Genomic DNA, 22,301 nt, shown 5'->3' on the forward strand with positions numbered 1-22,301 from the left:
TATTTTGCTTAGCATGATGGTCTCCATTTCCATCTATTTACCCGCGGATGCCATAATCACATTCTTCTTTATGGCTGAGTAGAACTCCATTGTGTATGTATGCCACATTTTCTTAATCCATTCATCTATTGATGGTTATCTGGGTTGATTTCATAATTAGGTTGTTGTGAATTGTGCTGCTATCTATAAACATTGAAGTGACTGTATTGCTATTGTAAGCTGATTTTAGATCTTTTGGACAAATACCAGGGAGTGGGATAGCTGGGTCATATGGTGGTTCCATTCCTAGTTTTCTGAGGAATCTCCACACTGCTTTCCAGAGTGGTTGTACTAATTTGAAATCCCACCAGCACTGTATGAGCGTACCCTTTCCCCCACATTCTTGCCAGCTTTTATTATTATTTGCATTTTTGAGAATTCTTGATAATTGCCTCTGTGACCAGAGTGAGATGAAATCTTAGTGTGGTTTTGATTTGCATTTCCCTGATTGCTAGAGATGTTCAACATTTTTTCACAGATTTGTTGACCATCTGTGTTTCTTCTTTTGGGAAATGTCTATTTAGTTCTCTTACCCATTGATGGATGGGTTATTTGCTTGTGTGTTTGTTTATTTGCGAATTATGTTCTTTGAGTTCTTTATGTGTTCTGTATATTAACCCCCTGTCTGAGGAGCAGCTGGCAAAGATCTTCTCCCCTTCTATGGGCTCTCTCTCCACAGTCTTAATTGTTTCTTTTGCTGTACAAAAGCCCTTTAGTTTGATGGCATCCCGCTTGTTGATTCTTGGTTTTATTTCTTTGAGCTTTAGGAGTCTCATTAGTGAATCCAGTGCCTGTGCCCACGCGTTGGAGTGTTGAACCTATGCTTTCTTCTAGCATTCTCGACATTTGGGTCTAATTCCTAAGTTTTTAATCCACTTTGATTTGACTTTTGTACAGGGTGAGAGATAGGGATCTAATTTCACTCTACATGTGGGATATTCATTTGTTAAAAACGCTTTTTTCTCCAACAAATATTTCTGACACCTTTGTCAAGTATCATGACTGTAAGTATGTGGGTTTGTCTTTGTGTCTTTTTTCTATTCCATTGGTCTTCATGTCTGTTTTGATGCCAATACCATGCTGTTTTTGTTACTACGGCTCTGTAGTATAATTTGAGATCAGGTATTATGAGACCTCTAGTATTGCTCTTCTTGTTCAGGATTGCTTTGGCTATTCTGGGTCTCTTATTCTTACAAATAAATTTTAGGACTGCTTTTTCTAGTTCTGTGGAAAATGTCATTGATATTTTAATGGGGGTTGCATTGAATCTGAATATTACTTTCGGTAGTATGGCGGTTTTGACAATATTAATTCTGTCTATCCAAGAACATGGGAGTTCTTTTCATCTTCTAAGGCCTTCTTCGATTTCTTTCTTCAGTGTTCTATAATTTTCATTGCAGAGATCTTTCACCTCCTTGGTTAGATTAATGGCCAAGGTTTTTTGTTTGTTTGTTTGAGGTTATTGTGAATAGGATGCTTTTCTGGATTTCTTTCTCAGCAGAATCACTGTTGGAGTATAGGAAGGCTATTGATTTGTGAATGTTGATCTTGTATCCTGCTACTTTGATGAATTCATTTATCAGTTCCAAAAGTCTTCTGGTAGGGTTTTTTGGATCTTCTAGATACAGAATCTCTAAGCAAATAGAGATAATTTGACTTCTTCTTTTCCTATTCGTATCCCTTTAATTTCCTTCTCCTGCTTGATTGCTCTGGCTAAAGTTTCGAGAACCATATTGAATAGAAATGGTGGAAGGGGACATCTGTCTCTTGTTTCTGATGTTCAGGAAATGCTTTCAGTTTTTCTCATTCAGTGTGATGTTGGTTTGGGATTTGTCATACATAGCCTTTATAATGTTGAGGCAAGTTCCTTCTAGCCTTAGTTTCCCCAGGGTTCCTAACATGCATGGGTGCCGGATTTTCTCAAAGATCTTTTCTGCATCTGTTGAGATGATCATATTATTCTTGTTCTTTATTCTACTTACCAATGAATTATATTTATTGATTTGTTCATGTTGAACCAACCTTGCAACCCCTGGGATGAAACCCACTTGATTGTGGTGTATTATGTATTTGACATGTTTTTGAATGTGGTTTTCTAACATTTTATTAAGGATTTTTGCATCTCTGTTTTACAGGGATATTGGTCTGTAGTTTTCTTTTCTAGACGTGTCTTTGTCTGGTTTTGGTATTGGGGTTATACTAGTTAAAGAATGCATTTGGAAGTGTTCCCTCCCTTTCAATTTCATCGACTAATTTGAGAAAGACTGGTGTTAGTTCTTCTTTAAAGGTCTGGTAGAACTCAGCTGAGAATCCATTTGGTCTTGGGCTTTTCTTTGTTGGAAAACTTTTAATCGCTGTTTCAATTTCATTACTTGATTTTGGTCTAAGTTTTCTACATCTTCCTAATTCGATTTAGGTAGTTCATATGTGTCTAGAAGTTTGTCAGTATGAGACTCAGTTTTCTCATCTACAGAATGGGGCTGGTATCACCTTCAGGTTTCTTGAGAGGAATAATAAGCCCATGTGGGTAAAATATGCTGCCCAGGCCTGAACTGGTCAGTGACCCCTGTCCTAGCTGTAGCTATTATTATAGGCAAGTCAACATGCCAGTAAAGGGGTTCATAACCTTGGTCCAGTGCTTCTACCCTCCTGGAAATTGAAGGCAAATCTTGAGAATACATTGATTGCACTCAGGGGAGTTTCCTTTAATTCCCAAAGGGCCCCGCTAATCTAAGAACCCACTTCTCTGGGGCTGGCAGCCCTGGGAAGGGGTGGAAAGCAGGAAGGCAACCCGAGTTCCTACGTGTGCTGGTCCTCCTGTCCAGGGCTCTTCTGCTGGTCCTTCACCTTGTTCTGGGCATGGAGGGAGGGTCCCCCAGACCCTCTAGCAGGGAAGACATGAGGACTTTGTCCCTACGATGTTCGGTGCCAATGTAAGAGCCCCCTAACTGGGAAGCATCTGGGGGAAAGTCAGAGCTTTGTGGACACTGTCTCCTCTCTGTTGGTGGTCAGGCTACCTGAACACCCACCTCCACCGCCTCGTGGGTCCAGAGGGTTGAGGGCTGCTCAGTCCAGCTAAAGGTGCGTCACCCGCCCTCTCGTGGCCAGAACCGGTATGGCAGAGGCGTGACCCGGCAGTCTTTCCTGTGTTGTCCTAGACTTCCAGGCCACAGGTGAAGAGGAGGTTGGGAAAGTCCCAGAGCCCTGTCCCAGGCCTCATGGCTAGTCAGAGGCAGAGCCCCCACCCACTCCCTGCAATCTCTGTGTCCCCCTCCAGCACTCAGTGCCCGTTTCTTGCTGTCCCCACTAGACAGGAACCTCCTGAGGACCCAGGCCAGACTCCGTTCCCGCTGCAGGCACATGGCAGGCTCTGGCGGCATGAAGGCCTTGACAGCTAATTGGTTGAGAACCCCCTTGTGTCAGGCACTCGTTTGGCACCTCATTTCATTTTCAGGGTGGCCTGTGAAGGATGTCCCCTCCTTTCCCCATTGGATGGAGGAGGAGACTAAGGCTTGGAGAAATGGGAAAAAAATCTGCAAGTTATGCAGCTGGAAAGTGACTCTAAGCCATGTTGCAGGTGCGGGGCTGCACAGGGAGCCAGTCAGCAGAGCCGGAAGGTGCTGGGCAGCTGGCCCGCCGGCCCATCTCCAGGCTCTGCTGGCTTCCCCGCTTTGCCGACGTCAGGAGGGCTCGGCCTGAGGGTCCGGGCAGGTGCTGCTTTGTGACGGGCAGACGAGCTCAGGGCATTTTCTATGCCTGGTATCTCACAGTTGGACCTGTCACCCACATCTCCCTTCCCGATGCATCGTGGGCCTCTGTCAGGGGTCACCTGATGATGGGATGACGGACAGCTCAGACAGACAGACAGCAACCTGGTTCTAGTCTCGCTTTTAGGACTCCCTTTCCCTCTGGGGAGCCTCATGTTCACCATCTAGAAAATGGTGGGGAAAGGGAGGGTCAGGAAAGTTGTCATGGAGACACGTTGTTCCCATGTACCCACAGGAGCTTTGTCCCAGGATCCCCAGAATACCAAAATCTCAGGACGCTCAGGCGCCTTCTGTAAGATAGTGTAGCCTCTGCGAGTCACCTACGAGTGTCCTCTTTTGTGCTTTAAGTCATCTCCAGAAAATTCATGACACCTAACAAGATGTGCTCCATAGTTTTACGCAGTATTGTTTAGAGAATAACAAGAAAGGAAGTCTATCTGATGGATCACAGTTTTTTCTGATTGACTTCCATCTGAGGCGGGTTGAGGCTGCAGATGTCAAACCTGCAGATCCAGAGGGCAACCCTGTCTTCCCCCTTGGTTGTTGCTCCCACTTTCCGTGCGTCAGCATGACAGGGGATGGCAAAGGACGAGAGCGCGGAGACTGAAGGACACTGAAGGAGCCCAGGTCTCAGGGCTGGCCGTCCTCCCGATGCCCCTCCTGGATAGCCTGGAGCCTCGGTTTCCACGTCTGTATATGAGGATGACAGCATGTCCCTGCAGGGATGGGACAGAGCCACACCAACCCAGACAGCACCCGAAATCAGAATGTCCCCCGCCTGTGCGGGAGGCGAGTTTCCCTCTTGTGCAGGGTGACACCTCTCATCGATGTCTGAACCAGGCCACCCAAGGCCGGCAGGGTGGGTCCTGTGGTCACCAAAGTCCTTTTCTCTTCTCTCCAGTTACATTCGCTGCTATTACTGGGCCGTGAAGACCCTCATCACCATCGGGGGGCTGCCCGACCCCCAGACGCTCTTTGAAATTGTCTTCCAGCTCCTGAATTACTTCACGGGTGTCTTCGCTTTCTCTGTGATGATTGGACAGGTAGCTGGGACCCCAGCCTGGCAGCCCGCCCCGCCCACCTGCAGGACTCCCACTGCTTCTAGAAACATCACGCTCTGCCCGTTGCTTTGGGTCTGAGCCTGAGAAAGAGCCCTGGGCTGCGGGTCAGGCACCTAGAGTGAGGGCCCTGCAGGACAAGCGGGGGGCGCTCCAGGTTCCTCCCTCTCAGGCATTCCTGCTTGAAATGCCCGTCGGGTGTCTGGGTGAGCCGAACTGGGCTGCATGGTTTTCTGGAGAGGCAGGGGACTTACCTGCACTGTGCCCTTTGAGAGAAACTACTGGTGTCTCCACCCACTGGGGACTATTTTGTGGCCTGGTCAATGCATGAGGTGACAATCTGGGGTCCTCAAAGCCACCCTGAGGAACAACACACAATAGGTTCCTATTTCCTCCAGCAAGGACTTGGACAAAGAGGCCACAGCACCGAGGGCCACGCTGTGCCGGAATCGGCCCAGCCCAGGGAGGCCTTCCCTCCTGGCACGGCCGCAGGGACCTGAGGCCAGCGGATGGGGCAGCCCCCTTCCCACGTCCACGCAGGAGGCAGCACTTCCTCCCGCCTCTGCTCTGTGTGAAGTGACCCTTCCCCACCCACCCAGCAGCTCCCTGACGCCCCTCCCCTCTCGCCCAGATGAGAGACGTGGTCGGGGCGGCCACGGCAGGACAGACCTACTACCGCAGCTGCATGGACAGCACGGTGAAGTACATGAACTTCTACAGGATCCCCAGGTCCGTGCAGAACCGCGTCAAGACCTGGTACGAGTACACCTGGCACTCGCAAGGCATGCTGGGTAAGACTGGCCTGGCCCGGGCACTAGCGTCCCCAGCCCACCCCGCTGCCTGGCGCCTGGCTTCCCAGACGGCCCCTCGTCCTGTGTCTCTGACTGGGGCTCTCTTGGCTGCGGCTCCAATGTGGACGGAGGGCCCTGGTGAGGCTGTGAGGTCCCTCAGGCTGGGCTGCCACAGGACCCCTGAAGACTGGAGGGTCTTGTCTTTGGACACCCGTTTCTCCTGACCTCACGGCCCCCAGATACGGCCCCAACGCAGATTCAAGTGTAGTTTAAGTCAGGGAAGAGGAAGCCCCTCCTCCCAGCCTCCTTCTCCCTCTGTCCTTCTGTCCTCTTTCTCTCGGGGACACTGCAGAGCCCGGGTGTACACAGCAGACCCGGCCCCTGCTCTCGTGGGGCAGGCAGGCTCTGCAGCCACGCAGCCTGGGTGGGATCCTGCTTCTGTTCCCCTGTTGCATGGCCCTGGCAAGCCACTGTCCTTTCCTGTCTGTAAAAGAGGGATTATAGTAGCAGGTCCCTTTTGGGTTTGTTGGGACAACTGAATAAAAGAATCTTTGCACAAACATTCTGTAAAAATCTGGTACATGGTCAGACTGGGAAAGCAGCTCACACACCACAGCAGTAAGGGTGTGACAGGTCCTTTGGCATAGGGACAGCTAATACAGAAGCTGGATGGGTGAAGTTCAGGGAGGCTTCCTGGAGGAGGTGACATTAGTGCTGGGTTTTGAGGGGTGAGTAGGAGTTAGTTGGGAAGTCTTGTTCCTGGCACAGGGCACGGTATTGGCAAAGGCCTGGAGGTGAGAGGAGATGCGCCCAGAGTCTCTCGAGAGAGGATTGTGGGGCAGGGGATGGTGGCCCAGGTGAGCCAGAGCAGGGGTCATGGTCAGGGTGTGCGTGGGGCAGGACTGGCCTTGCCTCTGACCCTTGCCAGGTCTCATTCACAGATGAGTCGGAGCTGATGGTGCAGCTTCCAGACAAGATGCGACTGGACCTCGCCATCGATGTGAACTACGACATAGTTAGCAAGGTGGCGCTCTTCCAGGTACCCCACCCGCGATCCTCTCCCTCGGCCTGGGGGGCCCAAGCCCCACCCCGCCTCTAAGTGGGCTTCCCGTCCCCCTTCCCCGGCCAGGGCTGCGACCGGCAGATGATCTTCGACATGCTGAAGAGGCTCCGCTCGGTGGTGTACCTGCCCAACGACTACGTGTGCAAGAAGGTGAGTCGCCGGGGCGCGGGCGCGGGCCCGGGGTCCACAGCCGCCTGCCCCCAGGCCCGGCTGGAGCACATCTGGACGGCTCAGAGGGGCCTGCGGAGGGCTGGGAGGGAGGGGCGGCCTCAGCCCAGGCACAGGAGCCCCAGCTGAGCATGTGTCGGGCTCCAGGCAGCAAACGCGGAGGGAGGCGCCTCAGGATGTGCGAGGCGTTTCCTCCGCTCACTCGGCCTGAGACGGGGGGCCAGGCTGAGGATTCCCGCCTTACAGAAAGGGAATCGAGGGACCTCGACTGTGCAGATGGGACTGCTTCTAGTGCCTCAGTCTTCCCGTTAGGAAAATGGGAAGGGAGAAGGGGTGGCCCCCGGCCAGAGGCTGCCAACGGGTGGCCTTTGGGCAGAACTCAGCCCAGTAGGGTTGGGTGGGTTTTTTCCCTGGTCTTTTTTTATTTCCCCCCGAGTTGAATTGGTCTCTAGTCTTCAAGATTTGGAAGGTTTCACATAAAAGTCTGGATGTCTGATTGAAAAGAGAAAGTCCCTAGCACTGGGTCCCACTTTCCCAAAGAGCTGGAATAAGGGTGGGCCTGTGCCCGGTGGGCACCCATCCTCCCTCTCCCGATGCCCCAGGCCCCACTACTCCATACTACCCTGCACCAGTCCACCTTTCCTACTCTCTTTATGTCACCTGCCTGAGCCCAGAAAACACATGGGTTTGAACCCTGAACTGGACAGTGTCTGGCACCCCTTCTGCTTCCTGTCTTTGGCATTTAAGGTGACACCAAGGTCTCCTGGGGAGGGGACAGACCTCCTCTGGTTTAGTCCACTTGCTCAGAGCTGTGATGAAGCTGGGGTGAAAACGTTGCCTGTAAGATTGGGACACCTCCCGCCCAAGAAGGCCCTTGATCTAGGTAGTATGCTGGGAAACTGGGAAGTTTCTAGAAGTAGAGAGCTAGGGGACAGGAAGAAAGAAATGTTACACATGTCTGAGAATTTAAAGCTGCAGCTTTAGAGGCCAAGAGGGATTTGGGAACAATCAAGTGATTTCTCTGACATTGGAGCTGTATCCTAGCTGTGCAGCCTTGAGCAAGCCGTCTGCCCTCTCTGAGTCCTGTTCTGCTCATGGATAGAGTGGGGCCACTGGTAGTGCCATTGTTCTGGGGTGGGCTGTGAGGATTAGATACGTGCCCACAGCTCGGCACTGTGCCTGGCAAGAGCAGTCACAGTTGCTGTGGTTTTATCTGTGGTGACTTGCCCTTTGCTGGAGGCAGAGCAGGTGACCAGGAGTCTGCAGAGCCAAGTTAAATGGAGCTCTGGGCGAGTGGCGCCCTCTGCTGGCAGTTTTGCTTGGCAACACTCTCCTGGGAGTGGCCAGGCAAACTCGGTGACCTTCACCCTTTGACCCCGTGTCAGACTGAACATGGAAACAGGAGGTCCACTCCCTCCCTTTCTTAAGAGGGTCAGGTGTGTGAGACGCACAGGAAGAGTTTGGCAAACAAGTCCAAAGTGTCACAGGGTTCCTGTCCTTGGTCTCTCCCCTTTCAAATATGCCAGGCGTGACGGACAGGTAGCAGGCCTCTCTTCTTGGCTTATTGATGGCCTTCTTCTCTTTGTGTCCCTTCATATCATCTTCCCTCTGTGTCTATCTGTGTCCAGTTTCCCTTTTATTGGGCAGGGGGGCGTGGGTACGGGGGATTGAATCTGGGGTGCTCAACCCCTGAGCCGTGTCCCCAGTGCTTTGTATTTTTTATTTTGAGACAGGGTCTCTCTAAGTTTCTTAGGACTTCTCTTAGCTGCTGAGGCTGGCCTCCAACTTGCAATCCTCTTGTCTCAGCCTCCCAAGTCACTGGGATTACAGGCGTGCGTCACCACTCCTGGCTCCAGTTTGCCTTTTTGTGAGGACACCCGTCAGATTGCACCGGACTCCCGCCCCACTCCATCCAGCACAGCTCCTCCTAATTTAATCAGCTCTACAGCGAGCCTATTGCCAAATAGGGTCCCATTTTAAACTCCTGGAGTTGAGGATTTCAACAGATAAAGCCCACAGGGGTCCATTTCAACCCATAACCACCATGAAAACCATGAACTCTGGAACCAGGCTGGAACCAATCCTGGCTCTGCCTCGACCTTGCTTTGTGACCTTGAGAAAAGCTCCCTCCTGCCTCCAAGGGTCGCAGAGCCTTGTGAAGGGACCACTGCGTGCAGCACTCAGACCAGCACTCAGCCGCGGGGCTTTGCTGCTGTTCTGAGTTAGCAAAGGGCAGCCGAGCTCCTGATAGGTGCTGGGCCTGGGTAGTCACTCACAGTATGGCCACTGCCTCATTTGCCACGTCCCCATCGCTGCCAAGAGCTGGAAGTTTGCAGGAGGCCCTTACACAGCTCCTGGCACTCCTCGGGCGTGTTCTCTCCCTCCACTCCGCCGACTCCCCACATCACCCGCGTCAGCTGGGCAGGCAGGGTGCGCGCACCTCCCCGGTCCACGGATGAGGAGACTGGGGCCCCAGTGGGAAGGGCTTGGCCCCAGGTAACGAGTGGTGGTGGCCAGTTTGGTCTCAGGCTTGGTGCCTCCTCGCTGGGCCGCCAGCCACGGGGACCGGCCCTCGCCTCTTCCCTGCCTGCTCTGAAGGGTGCGGAAGGACTCTCCCCGTCTCTGTTTCAGGGGGAGATCGGCAGGGAGATGTACATCATCCAGGCCGGGCAGGTGCAGGTTCTGGGAGGCCCTGACGGGAAGTCTGTGCTGGTGACCCTGAAAGCCGGATCCGTGTTTGGAGAGATAAGGTCAGAGGGGATCTGGGGTGCCGTGGGGGCTCTGGGCCAAGGCTGGGGGCCCCGGCGGGTCCTGGGAGGCTGGGTGGGTGCGGCCTGGGTCTGGGCTCTCATGATCGCGGGGTCGCCGTCCTGGTCCAGGCAGAGTTGAACGTGATCACAACCACGATCGTGGGGGGGTGGCGTGCACCTGTGGTCCCAGCGACTCTGGAGGCTGAGATGGGAGGATCGCTTGAGCCCAGGAGTTCAAGACCAGCCTGGGCAATGGCGAGACCCCATCTCAAGAAACAAAACCCCCAAATCCCCAGCCTCGGAAGGGCCTCACCTCCGTCCCTTCTGCACCCAGCTTGCTGGCCATCGGGGGCGGGAACCGGCGCACGGCCAACGTGGTGGCCCACGGGTTCACCAACCTCTTCATTCTGGACAAGAAGGACTTGAATGAAATTTTGGTGCATTATCCTGAATCTCAGAAGCTACTCCGGAAGAAGGCCAGGTACACACTTTACTTTTTTTTTCCCCCATTAAAAAAAATTGCAAAGGACAGGACTTTCTCTGACGTAACTACGGTACCTTTATCAAAATCAGGACATTTGATACTGAAACAACCCCATTATCCACCTGGAACCCGTATTCAGATCTTGCTAATTGTCCCAGGGGCATCTCTTCCCGCGTTGCTTTGCTGCTTTTCCTCCCTGGGTCAGGTCCAGGGTCACGGTTGCATGAGGTCACCCTGTGTCCTCTGTCTCCTTGCATCTGGGACCGCTGGTCAGCCGGTTTCTGTCTTTACTGACTGATCTCTTTAAACTGCATAGGTCAGTTGTTTCGTAGAACGTCCCTGCGTCTGGGTTCATCTGACGTTTTCTCGTGGTGACCCCAGTTTCTGGTTTGGGGCAGGAATGATCAGGAGCGTCGCCGTTTCTGTCTTGCGAGTGCATCCGGGGCACGTGGGGCTGGTCTGATGGTTTTCAATCCAATCTCGCGGTTCCGGTTCTGCACTATAGTTACTGTGTTTCTTTGTAATTAGTAAGTATTCACTGGGGGTCACTTGGGGACCATTCAGGTGTCCCACTCCCCAGAGAACCTTTGTTTTTTGATACCCAGGATTGAGCCCAGGGGTGCTCATCCACTGAGCCACATCCCCAACTCTTTTTATATTTTACCTAGAGACAGGGTCTCATGAGATTCTTAGCGCCTCGCTAAGTTGCTGAGGCTGGCTTCGAACTCGTGAACTTTCACCACCTACCTTTAGCATCCGCTGACCCTGGCTAAATTTCCCAAAGTCCAAATTTTACAAAACTATATACTCAGAAAAGTGTCCCCCCTGCCACCCGCCCCTGGAGGTGGCCGGTCTCATTGGCTTCTGCTTTGTCATTCCTGGGTTGTCTTTCACAACAGATTGGCAGATCCACGGCTGTTTCCTGGTTTTCCCCTCCTCTGCTGTGCAGAAGGTAGCACACCGCAGATCCCTTCTGCACACTGCTCTTTTCCCCATGAGAAAATATCCTGGAAACTGCTTTCTCGGTGCACAGACGGCTTCCTCGTTCCTTTCGACATTCCTGTGCATGTGCGCTGAGGGTATTTCCAGTATTTCACAACCCGTAACCCTGTGCACCTGTATTTTGTATTACTGGAGAATAGGTCATTTATAATTTTTTTCTTTTTTAGAAAAGCAGGGTTTTGCTTTCAGATCCTTAAGGTTGGACTTCACATTGAGCAACAGAGGCAGCACCATATGGTACAAAACCCAGAACAGGCTTGAGAGGCCTTGAGGCCCAAATCGCTTCCATGCGAGGTGCTGGCTGTGTGACTTTGGGAAAGTTGTTTAACTTTTCTGGTCTCAGTTTTTGCCTCTGTAACATAAAGGTGACCACCCCCAACTTTGCCATTATGAAGATTAAGTAAACCGGGGTGCAAGAATGTCTCTGTGGGGTGCCTGGCATGGGCTCACCACCTGCTGATCATTCTTGGGCTCTTCTTTTTCTCCATCAAGCTTTCCCTAGAATTTTTCATTTGGAAAAACCTCTTTATCCATAGATCCGGTTTTTCCCTCCCTTGTCTTTGTATCACATATTCTAACTTTCCACTTCGTTCTATGAAACGTGACCCTCCAGGAACTGCATGGAGTGGTCATAAGAAAGGGAACAAGCCACCAACACCCATTCAACCTGCATAAAATTTGCAGCACATAGTTCTAGGCTCTGGGGACACAGAGGCACCAAAGCTTGCATTCTATTCAGGGAGATTGACAATGGAAAAATGGATGATCATGGGAAGTGTTGGCTGTGTTTGGAGCCATGAGAAAACCCAAGGTCATGTATAGAGACAGAGGTGATGAAGAAGCTATTTGAGATAAGCTGGACTGGGGACACTAGTCTCAGGAGGTAGCATTTCAACCAAGACCTACACAGAGTGAAGGGGTAGCCGGGGGTGTTTTCCACACATAAAAACATTTCAGGCAGGAGGAATGGCATGTGCAAAGGCCCTGAGGCACAGCAGTCTTTCTGTGTGTGCAGAGGAACAGCAGGAAAATGGATATATCTTGGTGTGGGATCAGAGAAGTTGAGGGAAAGAGATTGTGTTGGGTCTTGTAGGTGAGGCCTGGCAATAGCTTTGGCTTTTACTGTGAGGAAGATGGGAGCCATGTCAGGTTATATAGACTAACTTGATGTGGCGGACTTTTATAAGATTCCTTTGGCAGCTTCAAGGTGAGTGGAGGCAGCATTGCCATTGAAGCATCACATGCATAAGGCACTGAGGCCCCTGGGGAAGGGAGCTGCCTGCAACTCAGTTTATCTGGATGCTCTCAGGAAGCCCCCTGGGCCCTTCCATAGACCAGAACTTTCCCCACCTGATCTGCCCACAACAGGGGAGTATCAGCTCCTCCTCTCCCAGAGGGCGAAGAAGTAGAGGAGATACTCATTCTCCACTCAAACTCCTAGGTACCCCAAGATTGATGCTCACAGGCTTCTGTGGTCAGTCACAGACATGCCTGGAGTGACCAAAAATTTGGGTCACTCAAAATGCATGTTCCCAGATGAAGTCAGATGAGGGGACCCTCTGCCTGTCCGTGCGCAGTGCTGCGACAAAACACCTGGGATGAGTAACACGTGAGGAGCGGGGACTTCTTTCTGCTCACAGTTCCAGAGGTTCCCGCCCATGGTCGCTTGGTCTCAAGGCTTTGGGCCTGCGCGGAGGCAGAACATCATGGCAGGGTGGCAGAGCAAAGCTGCCCACCTCCTGACATCCAGGACGCAGGCAGGCAGGCAGGCAGGCAGAGAGAAAGGGGAAAGTCTGCCCTCCAAGGCCACGCCCCCAATAACCTAACGTCCTTCCCCTAGGCCCCGCCTCCTAAGGTTCACCTCTAATAGCACAGGCTGGTGACAGGCTTTTAGCGCATGGCCTTTGGGGGACATTAAAGATCTGTGGTCTATTCAGGGCCACATTTTTCAAATTTTGTTCGTGCTTTTTGTGGGTGAGTTTGTTGTTTAAAACGCCCCCGCCGCATAGAGCCAAAGTGCGGTTGTCGTATTCCTAAGCACAAGAAGGCTGCCGTGAGCCTGCACGGAAAATATGCGTGATGAGCTTCGCATATTCGGCGCTGCTGGCCGTGAGTCAGCGTGGGTGAAGCCACTGCAGGTCAAGCGAGGGGTCCTGAAACAGCAGCGCTCCTAGGGGAGGCTGTGGGCGGCGGGTTGACGGATGCCGCTTGGAGAGGCTCGCGGGACCCCGCCCCGCGTCCCCCTTGCAGCGTCGGTTTCGGAGTTGCTAATTCGGTGTCCGCAGAGACCTTGTCTAACATAACCACTGCAGAGCGTGGCACTCAACTGTTCATGTCTGAAAACTGCCGTCAGGTCCCCCGCTCTGTCTCCTGTCCCCACGCTGCAGGGGGAGCTAGCCTCGGGGAGACCAGGCTCACATCGTCATCCCCTCACCCCGTCCCTCTGGGGGAGAAGAAGGGCTACTGGCAATGAGCAGGGCTCTCCCCGGGAAGGGTCCCCGTTCCCCTCGGTGTCCCTGAGCCCCTCCTGTACTGTGCAGGGCCCAGGTGCAGAGGAGGGGAGGGATGAGGCCAGGCCAGCCCCGCCCTCAGAGTGGCTGTCCCCTGCCCCTGCACAGGCCAGCTGGGGAGCTCAGAGGCGACTGTCCATCGGGGGAGACCTGTCTGAGAACCACAGGGCCGCGGACATCTGAGTTGGCGAGGGCCACTGGTGGGTTTCTGTCCACCGACCCCACCTCTCAGATGGGGACCGGAGGTCCTAGGAAGCAGAGCACCTGGGTCCTGGCTTGGCCAGTCCAGGAGGGGAGCAGAAAGGAGTGTCCTGTGCCCCCTCCCCAGGGTAGTCGCTGGCCCTAGTGAAGGGGAAGCCCACACCAGCAGGATGAGGACGGCTGTCCTGGCACTGGACTGTCCCCAGGGCCAGCGCACACTGTCAAAGCAGAGCCGGCCCCTAGCAATCAGAAGTCCTGTGCAGAGTGCCCTCAGGTCCTTCCTCTGGACTGTCGTGCCATGAATTATGGACGCAAATGACCCAGGCGACAGTGCCAGGCTGTTGTCTCAGAGGCTCTGATGAATCAACATGTTTGTGTCCTCCGGGGAGCCCAGTGGGAAAATGCAAATCTTGGGCGATTCATATCAATCGGCACAATTTAGACCCATTGCCTCTGATTAGAGAAGCGGCCAGGAAAGGCCCCATTTTAAAACAAACAAGTTGTGCTGCAGCGCTGATGAATGGACTTGCCAGATAGTCCTCGGGCCGGCGACACCCACCGGTTCTTGAGCCAAACCACTCACACAAACTCAGAGCAGGAAAAATGTTCTTGTAAAAGGCAGGGACTCCGTTTGAGGGACAATTCTCTCCAGTGCCCTTGCCCCGGGCACTAGGTCTGGACTGGGATTCTGCCTCTGCCGCTTCGGAGCAACCTTGGCCAGGGGCTTCCCACACTCTGAGCCTGAGTTTCCCCAACTGTCAGGGGAGTAATGGCCCCAGCCCTTCCCATGTCACAGAGGTACTGTCGGCATCCAGGAAGATAAGGACCATGATATTGCTTTTTAATCATTAAGAACTGGGGCACTGGGGTCAGAAATATAGGTTTGAATTCCAGCTCTGCCCCTCCCTAGCTGTGTGGCTTTGGGAAAGTTACCCACCCACTCTGGACATCCGCACCCTCTTTTGGAGATCAGAGTCTGGGGATGGCTTATCTGGACCTCCTAGGAAACTGTCATCAAGGTGTCAGCCAGGGCAAAGTCGCACCTCGTCTTCACTGAGGGAGGACCTGATTCCAGGATCGCTTGGTTGTCGGCCAAGTTCGGGCCCTCGAGGCTGTAGGACGGGGCGCCTCTGTTCCTAACTGGCTGTTGGCCAGCGGCTCCCTCCAGGGCCCCCGACGTGGCTGGTTGCTCCATCAGAGCCAGCGAGGGAGTCTCTTGGCAAGACAGAGACCCCAGTCCTGAGGGCTCCATCCTCAGCACTGCAGAGGAGAAGCAGCACCTGGGAGGGCACCGGATAAAGAAAGGGGTCTGTCTGGCTCCCTGTTCTGGAGTCAAGTGCTAGGCATTGGCTTGGCTGTGTGAGGACCCCACAGCCGATGGCATCGTGATGAGAGGACATTGGAGAGAGAGACCACGTAGTAAGACAGAAGCCAGAGACAGAGGACAGCCAGCCTCACTCTTGCATGATAACCCTCTGGGACCCACGACATCATTCCCTCAATGACCTCATTACTTCCCACTAGGCCCTTAAAGGTTCCACCACCTCCCAGCACTACCAATTGAGCGCCCAACATGTGAATCCTTAGGGAACACACTCAAACCATATCCCAACCATAGCACTGTCCTTTAGTGAGTCCTGTGTGACCAAAGATGAGTTTACTTAACCTCTCTGAACTCCAGCATCCATAGGACCTCTGCATCCAGAAGGGGCACACATCAGACCCACTTCATGATGGATGTTCTGATCATTCAAGGAGATCTGTGCATATGCGTGTAGCACTGTGCTTGGCTCAGAAAAGGCACCCCAAACCGTGGGCCAATTTCCCCACCACACAGCTCTGACTCAGAGGGCCCTACAGAGGAGGCGCTCATGACGTACGCGGGTGCTGCTCTCTTTCAGGCGCATGCTGAGAAACAACAACAGGCCCAAGGAGGAGAAGAGTGTGCTCATCCTGCCCCCGCGGGCGGGGACCCCGAAGCTCTTCAACGCGGCCCTGGCTGCGGCGGGGAAGATGGGAGGCAAGGGAGCCAAAGGGGGCAAGCTGGCCCACCTCCGGGCCCGGCTCAAGGAGCTGGCTGCGCTGGAGGCTGCGGCCAGGCAGCAGCAGCTGCTGGAGCAGGTGAGCCCTTGGGACCCAGCAGCCTGTCTCCTTCCGGTTCATGCCAGGGAGGCTGGAGGACCTCCCTGGGTGGCCACTCATTCAGTATTAGGGACCCCCCCCCCCAGTCTTTATATCAGGCAGGACTCATTTGGGTGCAAGTGACAGAAGGCAAGTTCAAATTAGGTCACTGACAAGTTCAGGCAAAGCTGGATCCAGAAGCCCAGCTGGGCCAAGAGGATCACACTACAAACCTTCCGTCCTCTTGCTTTCTTCAGTAATGGTTCCACTTCCAGGAAGGCCCCTAAGATGACATCGTCCTGGGGTGGCCATGCCAACAGAAGGCACCTCTTCCCCAGAGATTCAAGCAGAAGTCCCAGGACTCACTGTCATTGGCCAGAATTGGCTCACATGCCAATTCAGGAGCCACGATGCAGCCGGGGGAGCATGGCACTCGGAGGAAACCCAGGCCACATGCCCAACCTCGGGTTGAGAGTGGGGTGGGGAGGCTCCCTAACGGGGAGTCCTGGTGGGAGGAGAGAGCATGGACGAGGGATGTCCCTCCCAGATGACGGCAATGTTCTCCCCTTAATACTGGGTCCGGGAGTGACCCTTGGAAAGATTTGAAAGGAAAACTCCCACAGACAGGCACAGTGCCAGCTGCCCCCCCCCCCATAAAGCTGAAGGGAATATTAAAATTAGTTCTGGGATTTTTTTCTGTGACTAAAGCCAACAATGCCAATTAGAATAATTGCATTAATTATGTCTGTTCATGACCGTCCCTTAGGCAGGCTGTTAGGGATGGAGGGGGCCAGAGGGAGGTGGCCCTCAGTGGCAGGGCTCTTTGGAGGTGCAGACAGCAGGACACACGACAGAGTTCAAGGGAGCCCAGTGAATTCAGCCTCAGTCCAGGCTGGTGGCAGAGTCCAGGGGAGCCATCCAGGGGTCGCTGATAGAAGGAGTGTGTGTCTGGGGTTCTGAGACACCCTCCAGATACAGCCACCAAGGCCACAGACTGAAAAAAGACGCCGTTGGTGAGCTTAGCAACCATCAAGGTCAAGGGTGAGCCCAGGGTGGACTGGCTGCTGTGTGGGGCTGGGCGGACAGGAACACCCAGCGTGCTCTGGTGCAGAGGGAGGCTTTAGCTACAATGGATTCGTTGCTCCAAAGTGTTATCTTGTCACTGAGATGTGAATTAAATTTGCATGAGGGTTCCGATAAAAGGCATTTCCTCTGCAATTTAGAACCACCAGGGCAGAATGGCAGAGCACAGGAGCTGTTAAGAGTCCAGAGACACACGTCTAAATCCCAGCTCTGTCACCTGCTGGTTCCATGGCCCTGGGGACCCTGAGCTTTCTGAAGCCCAGATTACTCAGAATTATCCCATGGGGTTGTAAGAGCAAGCAGGCTACTTTGGAGGCCTTTTATAGGAGCATTTTGAACACAGAAAAGCACTTTACTGGCTTCCCATGATTCCCTGGTTCCGATCAAAGCATGATGCTTCAGAAGTCCCCTCTGAGCACCCCGCCTGGAAGGGCGTTGTGGGAGTTTAGGGTGGACAGGGGAGGGTGGGACAGGTGCACCAAAACACCCAGAAGCACCAAGATGGAGGGAGCAGCAGGTCCCCAGAGCTGCCTTGGGCTCTAGGAGCACCCTGTCCCCTCTCTCACTGTTCCCTTCCTTTAAAACCCCACAACTTGTGCAAACTTCAGAGGTCCCTGCTCCTCACAAGCATGCTGTCTGCTGTCCCTTTAAATGCAAAACCACTGCTTCCAGTGGGTCTCAGGTACCTGAGGACCACCCTGACCTCATCCTCTGGAGGTGGCTCCCTGTCCAGGTTCCTTCCATGTAGAGATGGGTCAGACAGCAGGCAGGGACACAGGCATCCACAAGGGCTTCAATTTGGTTTTGGTTTTGGTTTTAGCCCAATTGCCCAGCTGGGGACAATGACCCCTGCCTGTAAGTAATCCCAGAAACTCAGGAGGCAGAGGCAGGAGGATCACAAGTTCAAGGCCAGCCTCCCAAACTTTGCAAGGCCCTAAGGGACTTCATGAGACCCTGCCTCAAAATAAAAATAAAAAGGACTAGGGATGTGGCTCAGTGGTAAAGTGAGCCTAGATCCAATCCCTGGTACAAAATAAATGAATAAACCCGATTTGCTATTGATACCCAGACCAGGAGAAAGCTAGAGAAGGGGTGCCCACCCGGTCCAGGAATGTGGGGTCAGCTCAGCCTACCGCCAGTGGCATCCAGCCGATCCTCCCCTGAGGATTCCAACCCTCGGAACCACAGCAGCTGCTGCCCCCACCAGGGTCTCCTTGCCAGCTTAGACCTTTTCTCGGTCTCTCCCGGAGTGTTCATTCCTGGGAGCGGGGCGGGGCGGCTGCTTCACCACCTCACCTCCCTTCATACTTGGGGTTTCCGCCTCTGAAACCTATAATGTTCCAAAACCTTCCATGAAATCCAGCCGGAACTTTTTTACCTTTAAAGGTGCCGGTAACATGTTCTGCTGCTTCTAAATAACCTCAGTGTGGTTGGCATTAGCCAGGAGCTCTCGGCCGTCCTGCTCTTTGGGGCTCCAAGAAGATGGAAACTAATGGTGTCCAGAACCCTCCAAAACCCCAGTGGCGTTTGTTTCTCACCCATCACCCTCTTTGCATTTCAGGCCAAGAACGCACAAGAAGCCACCGGAGAGGCGGGCGGGGCAGGCTCTGCGGCTCAGGACCAGACCTCCGCCCCCTCAGCCGCCTCTGCGCCCTCGGCCCCTGGCCAGCCTGCGCCCCAGGAGCCCCCGGCACCGGGCTCTCCGCCGCTTGCTTCCCCCAAGAAGCCCGAGGCAGGCGGGGAGGGAGCGGCCGGGCCCGAGGAGCACTCGTTGCGGATCAGCATGAGCCCTGGGCCCGATCCAGGCGAGCAGACCCTGTCGGTGGAGATGCCCGAGGAGAAGAAGGAGGCGGCGGAGTGAGGGCCGCCAGCGCGCCATCCGCCAGGTGCCCCCGCCCGCTCACTGCGCCCTGCGCCCTGGCTCTGCGCGCTCCGCAAGGACGCCTTTCCGCGTTAGTGGCCTCAGTAGAGCCAACCTTCCTGTTTCTATGACACCTCCTGATGGGCTTGGCCTTGAAATCGACAAATTTCATGGAATGTCGGTGTCCCTAAGCTCCCGCAGTCCCTGGGGAACCCTGTCTGCTCCGGGTGGTTCGTATTTTAAAGAACAAAATCACTGTCCGCTTTTAAAGTTCATCTGCAGGGGATCGAGTGAGGCTCCGAGACCTCAGGAAGCTCTGGGAGAAATCAGGTTTGGAGGGGGGAGGGCTTCTCCGCAGGGATTCAGCCCCTTAAGTGGAGGGTAAGAAACAATTTTAGGTTAGGGGGCGGGCAGCCTGCTGTCCTTGGCGATTCTGGTCGGAACAGGGAATGCCGTTTTTCTTGGCTAGGCAGTTAAAGGACATTAAGGGACGTGAGGCTCATTAGGCTGGCCCTGCTTAGATTCCCTGGACTGCATCCAATTGCCTGTCTGACGCCTTTATGTCGGAGTAGATAAAAGGAAATGGACTTAGTGGAAATGGACTTAGCTTTCCCAGGTAAAGGGCAGCCCTGTGGGAGCATCCTCAGCCTGTCATCCTGAAAACCCCCATTTCTCACCAGCAGGGATCAGGCTGCTACTTGTTGTTGACACACTTGCTGTAGAAATGGTGGCAGCGACTTGGATTAATCCTCAAAAATGAAATCCCACAGCCCATGACACCACTTAAATTCCCTGAAGTCTCTCCGGATCATGTCATGGTTTTATGATTAAAGAGAGAGGGAGAGAGAAGGGGTTATTCAGTCCATGAATATTTATCAAGAGGATTTTATTTGCATACTGAATGGCTCTTGGGGGAGCCCATGATTAAAAACAAAACCTAGTACTGAACCAGCAACAATGAACCCAAACGACCTGGAGTTCCAAAAGGCACTGCCCATTTTTTATCAAATGACAGGAGCGTGGTGAGCCGCTCACTGAAGGGACTTCCTGAAGGCTCCAAACTGTAGTGTTTGTCCATTGACTACAAACAGCACTGTGACATTTATAAACAATTTGGGAGTTCCCAGGTTGGTCTAAGCATTTCCAAATCCCAAAGTGATGAACAGATTTATCTAGTTGATGTCATATCACGTGATCTGGGCAATCATTCCATTGAATGTCATTTCACTGGTACAGTCATTCACGACGTTGAACGTAAGGATGATCAGCATTCTTATTCTCCTTTTTAAGGGTTTTATTAATTTGTTTTAATAGGTTAAAAACATTCACATGGGTACAAAAGGAAACTCAGGAAAAATTATCGATCCTATCCCTGGCACCCAACCTGCCTGGAACCCGACCTGGAAGCAACCACTCTTAGCAGCTCCCTGGGTATCCCCTCAGAGATATTTTATGCTTATGCAAGGAACTATGTATATTCATTCTTATTCCCTTTGTTTTCTTATTTTTCTTTTTTGTTTTGTTTTGTTTGAGATCTTGCTCTGTTACCCAGGCTGGCCTCAAACTCCTGGGCTCAAGCAGTCCTCCTGCCTTAGCCTCCCAAGTAACTGGGACTACAGGCATGTGCCACCATGTCCTGCTCCTCCCTGTTCCTCCCCGTTCCTCCCCCTCCCCCTCCTTCTTGAGTGGTGACACATTCGAGGCCCACTCTTATTTTCCATCCATTCCATTTATCCTGGAGATTGTTCCCTTTCAGTGCATAAAGAACATGTTCATTTTTTCGTGGTGGGTGTGTCATGGCGTTCAAACCACTTTCCATCGATGGCCATTTGTATTTCCAATCCTATGCTGTTAAAAATAATGTGCTATCCAGTGGTCTTGTACAGGGGCTGCAGGTCTAGCTGCAGCCTTGCTCGCCTGGTGTGAGCAAGGCCTGGGTTCCATCCCTGCACTGGAAAAAATCTCATTGCTCTGTTATTATTTTTAAATGGGGGCCATCTGGGAGTTTAGGCAAATGTTTTCCCTTACCCGACTTATCATTCCCATAGTTTACACCACATAGTCTAAGACCCCAGCATAGAGAATGCTTCTACTCTTAGCAAGCATTTCGGATTTTCACATAAGGTAAGCCTCCCGTAAATGGCAAAATGCTTCAATGGCATCTTCACTGTGAGATCCTATTTTATAAGGAATGCATTTTTATGTGAATGTTCTTATTGCTTTAGATGTCGATCCTTGAATGTCTACTGCTTATTATGTAAAACAAGAGATTCTAACCAATCTCAAGAATTGCCCTGGAAAGAAATTGATTTGGAAGTGAGATGAACAGTGTCTTAATTTCACTGAGCTATCTCATTCAATTCAATACTTTCCCCAAACCTGGATGTGCAGTCAATTGAGTTGGAGATGGGTATTATTCTCCAAATTGAAGTGGACTATTGGTTGCTGAGATATGAATGGGACAGCTCAGAAACACTGTGATTCTACAGCAGAGGAATTCTAGGACCTTTATCTATGTATGTTGAATCTCTACTCATTTTGAATGTCTCAATTTTTCCTGCATTTTGATAGAAAATGAAGAGTAAGTTATTTTTTTTTTAACTACATAAATAGTTTAAACCAAACCAAGAAGCTGTTTAAAATTTCATTATCACAATGTCTTTGGCTACCAGGAATATTTTAATCTGTTTTCTTAGTAAACATGAAGACTTCACATCCACTCAGGCTTTCAGATTACAATGCATTTTAATTAAAGTATTTAGACAAATGTTTCTGGCTCTTGGATTCATTTTAAAAAACTGGCCATGTGTGACTGCACCTTTGTGAGAAATTCGAAGTGAGTTTCCTGGCTCGGGCTTCCTTGCTGATCTCCCACTGACATCTTTGGATCCATAATCCATCCTTTATTCTGTCTCTGGGGTGATGTCCTTAGCAAACCTCCACAACCCCTGGAATTCTAAGTCCCCCAAATCGACAGCCTTTTTATGTCTGGTCTCAGCAAGCCAACGGTTTACCATTTCCCCATCCCCATCAGGTCTGTTCCATGACACAGCATGCTAACAAGCATGGGCTCTGGCTTCTGATTCCAGCTTGGCTGTATCCCATGGACAACCATGGACCTCTCCGAGCCCCAATGACATCATCTGTGAGATGAGGATAATACACTGTACTGCACAGGACCATTGTGATGATCAGATACCAGAGGGCACTGCCAAGCCTGAATGGGCACAAGGAATAGAACCAGCTTGCCACCCCCTTACTCTGCTGCAGAGTAGGTTGGAAGCCACCCCCACCCCAGAACTTCTCTGACTTCTGCTTCTGCCCCGGGTTATACACACAGAATGGGCCTGATCTCTTTCTTGATGTTTTACAAGAGTTGGCACAAAGGGATGGGCGTATGTTG

General features: G+C 52.3%; 1 protein-coding gene across 1 annotated transcript in view; it reads left to right on the plus strand.

Moving 5' to 3' along the window:
• The window catches only part of Cngb1 (cyclic nucleotide gated channel subunit beta 1), a 72,382-nt gene extending 50,739 nt beyond the window's left edge, over positions 1-21,643 (plus strand). Inside the window, exons 27-34 of the mRNA XM_047527157.1 lie at positions 4,708-4,849; positions 5,496-5,655; positions 6,597-6,694; positions 6,785-6,868; positions 9,518-9,636; positions 9,971-10,117; positions 15,735-15,954; positions 18,599-21,643. Coding sequence (XP_047383113.1) covers positions 4,708-4,849; positions 5,496-5,655; positions 6,597-6,694; positions 6,785-6,868; positions 9,518-9,636; positions 9,971-10,117; positions 15,735-15,954; positions 18,599-18,898 — 1,270 coding nt within the window. The 3' untranslated portion in view covers positions 18,899-21,643. The remainder of the gene's footprint in view (positions 1-4,707; positions 4,850-5,495; positions 5,656-6,596; positions 6,695-6,784; positions 6,869-9,517; positions 9,637-9,970; positions 10,118-15,734; positions 15,955-18,598) is intronic.
• The last annotated feature ends 658 nt before the right edge of the window (positions 21,644-22,301 follow it).

This window comes from Sciurus carolinensis, chromosome 16 (assembly GCF_902686445.1).
Source record: "Sciurus carolinensis chromosome 16, mSciCar1.2, whole genome shotgun sequence".
NCBI classification, from domain to species: Eukaryota; Metazoa; Chordata; class Mammalia; order Rodentia; family Sciuridae; genus Sciurus; species Sciurus carolinensis.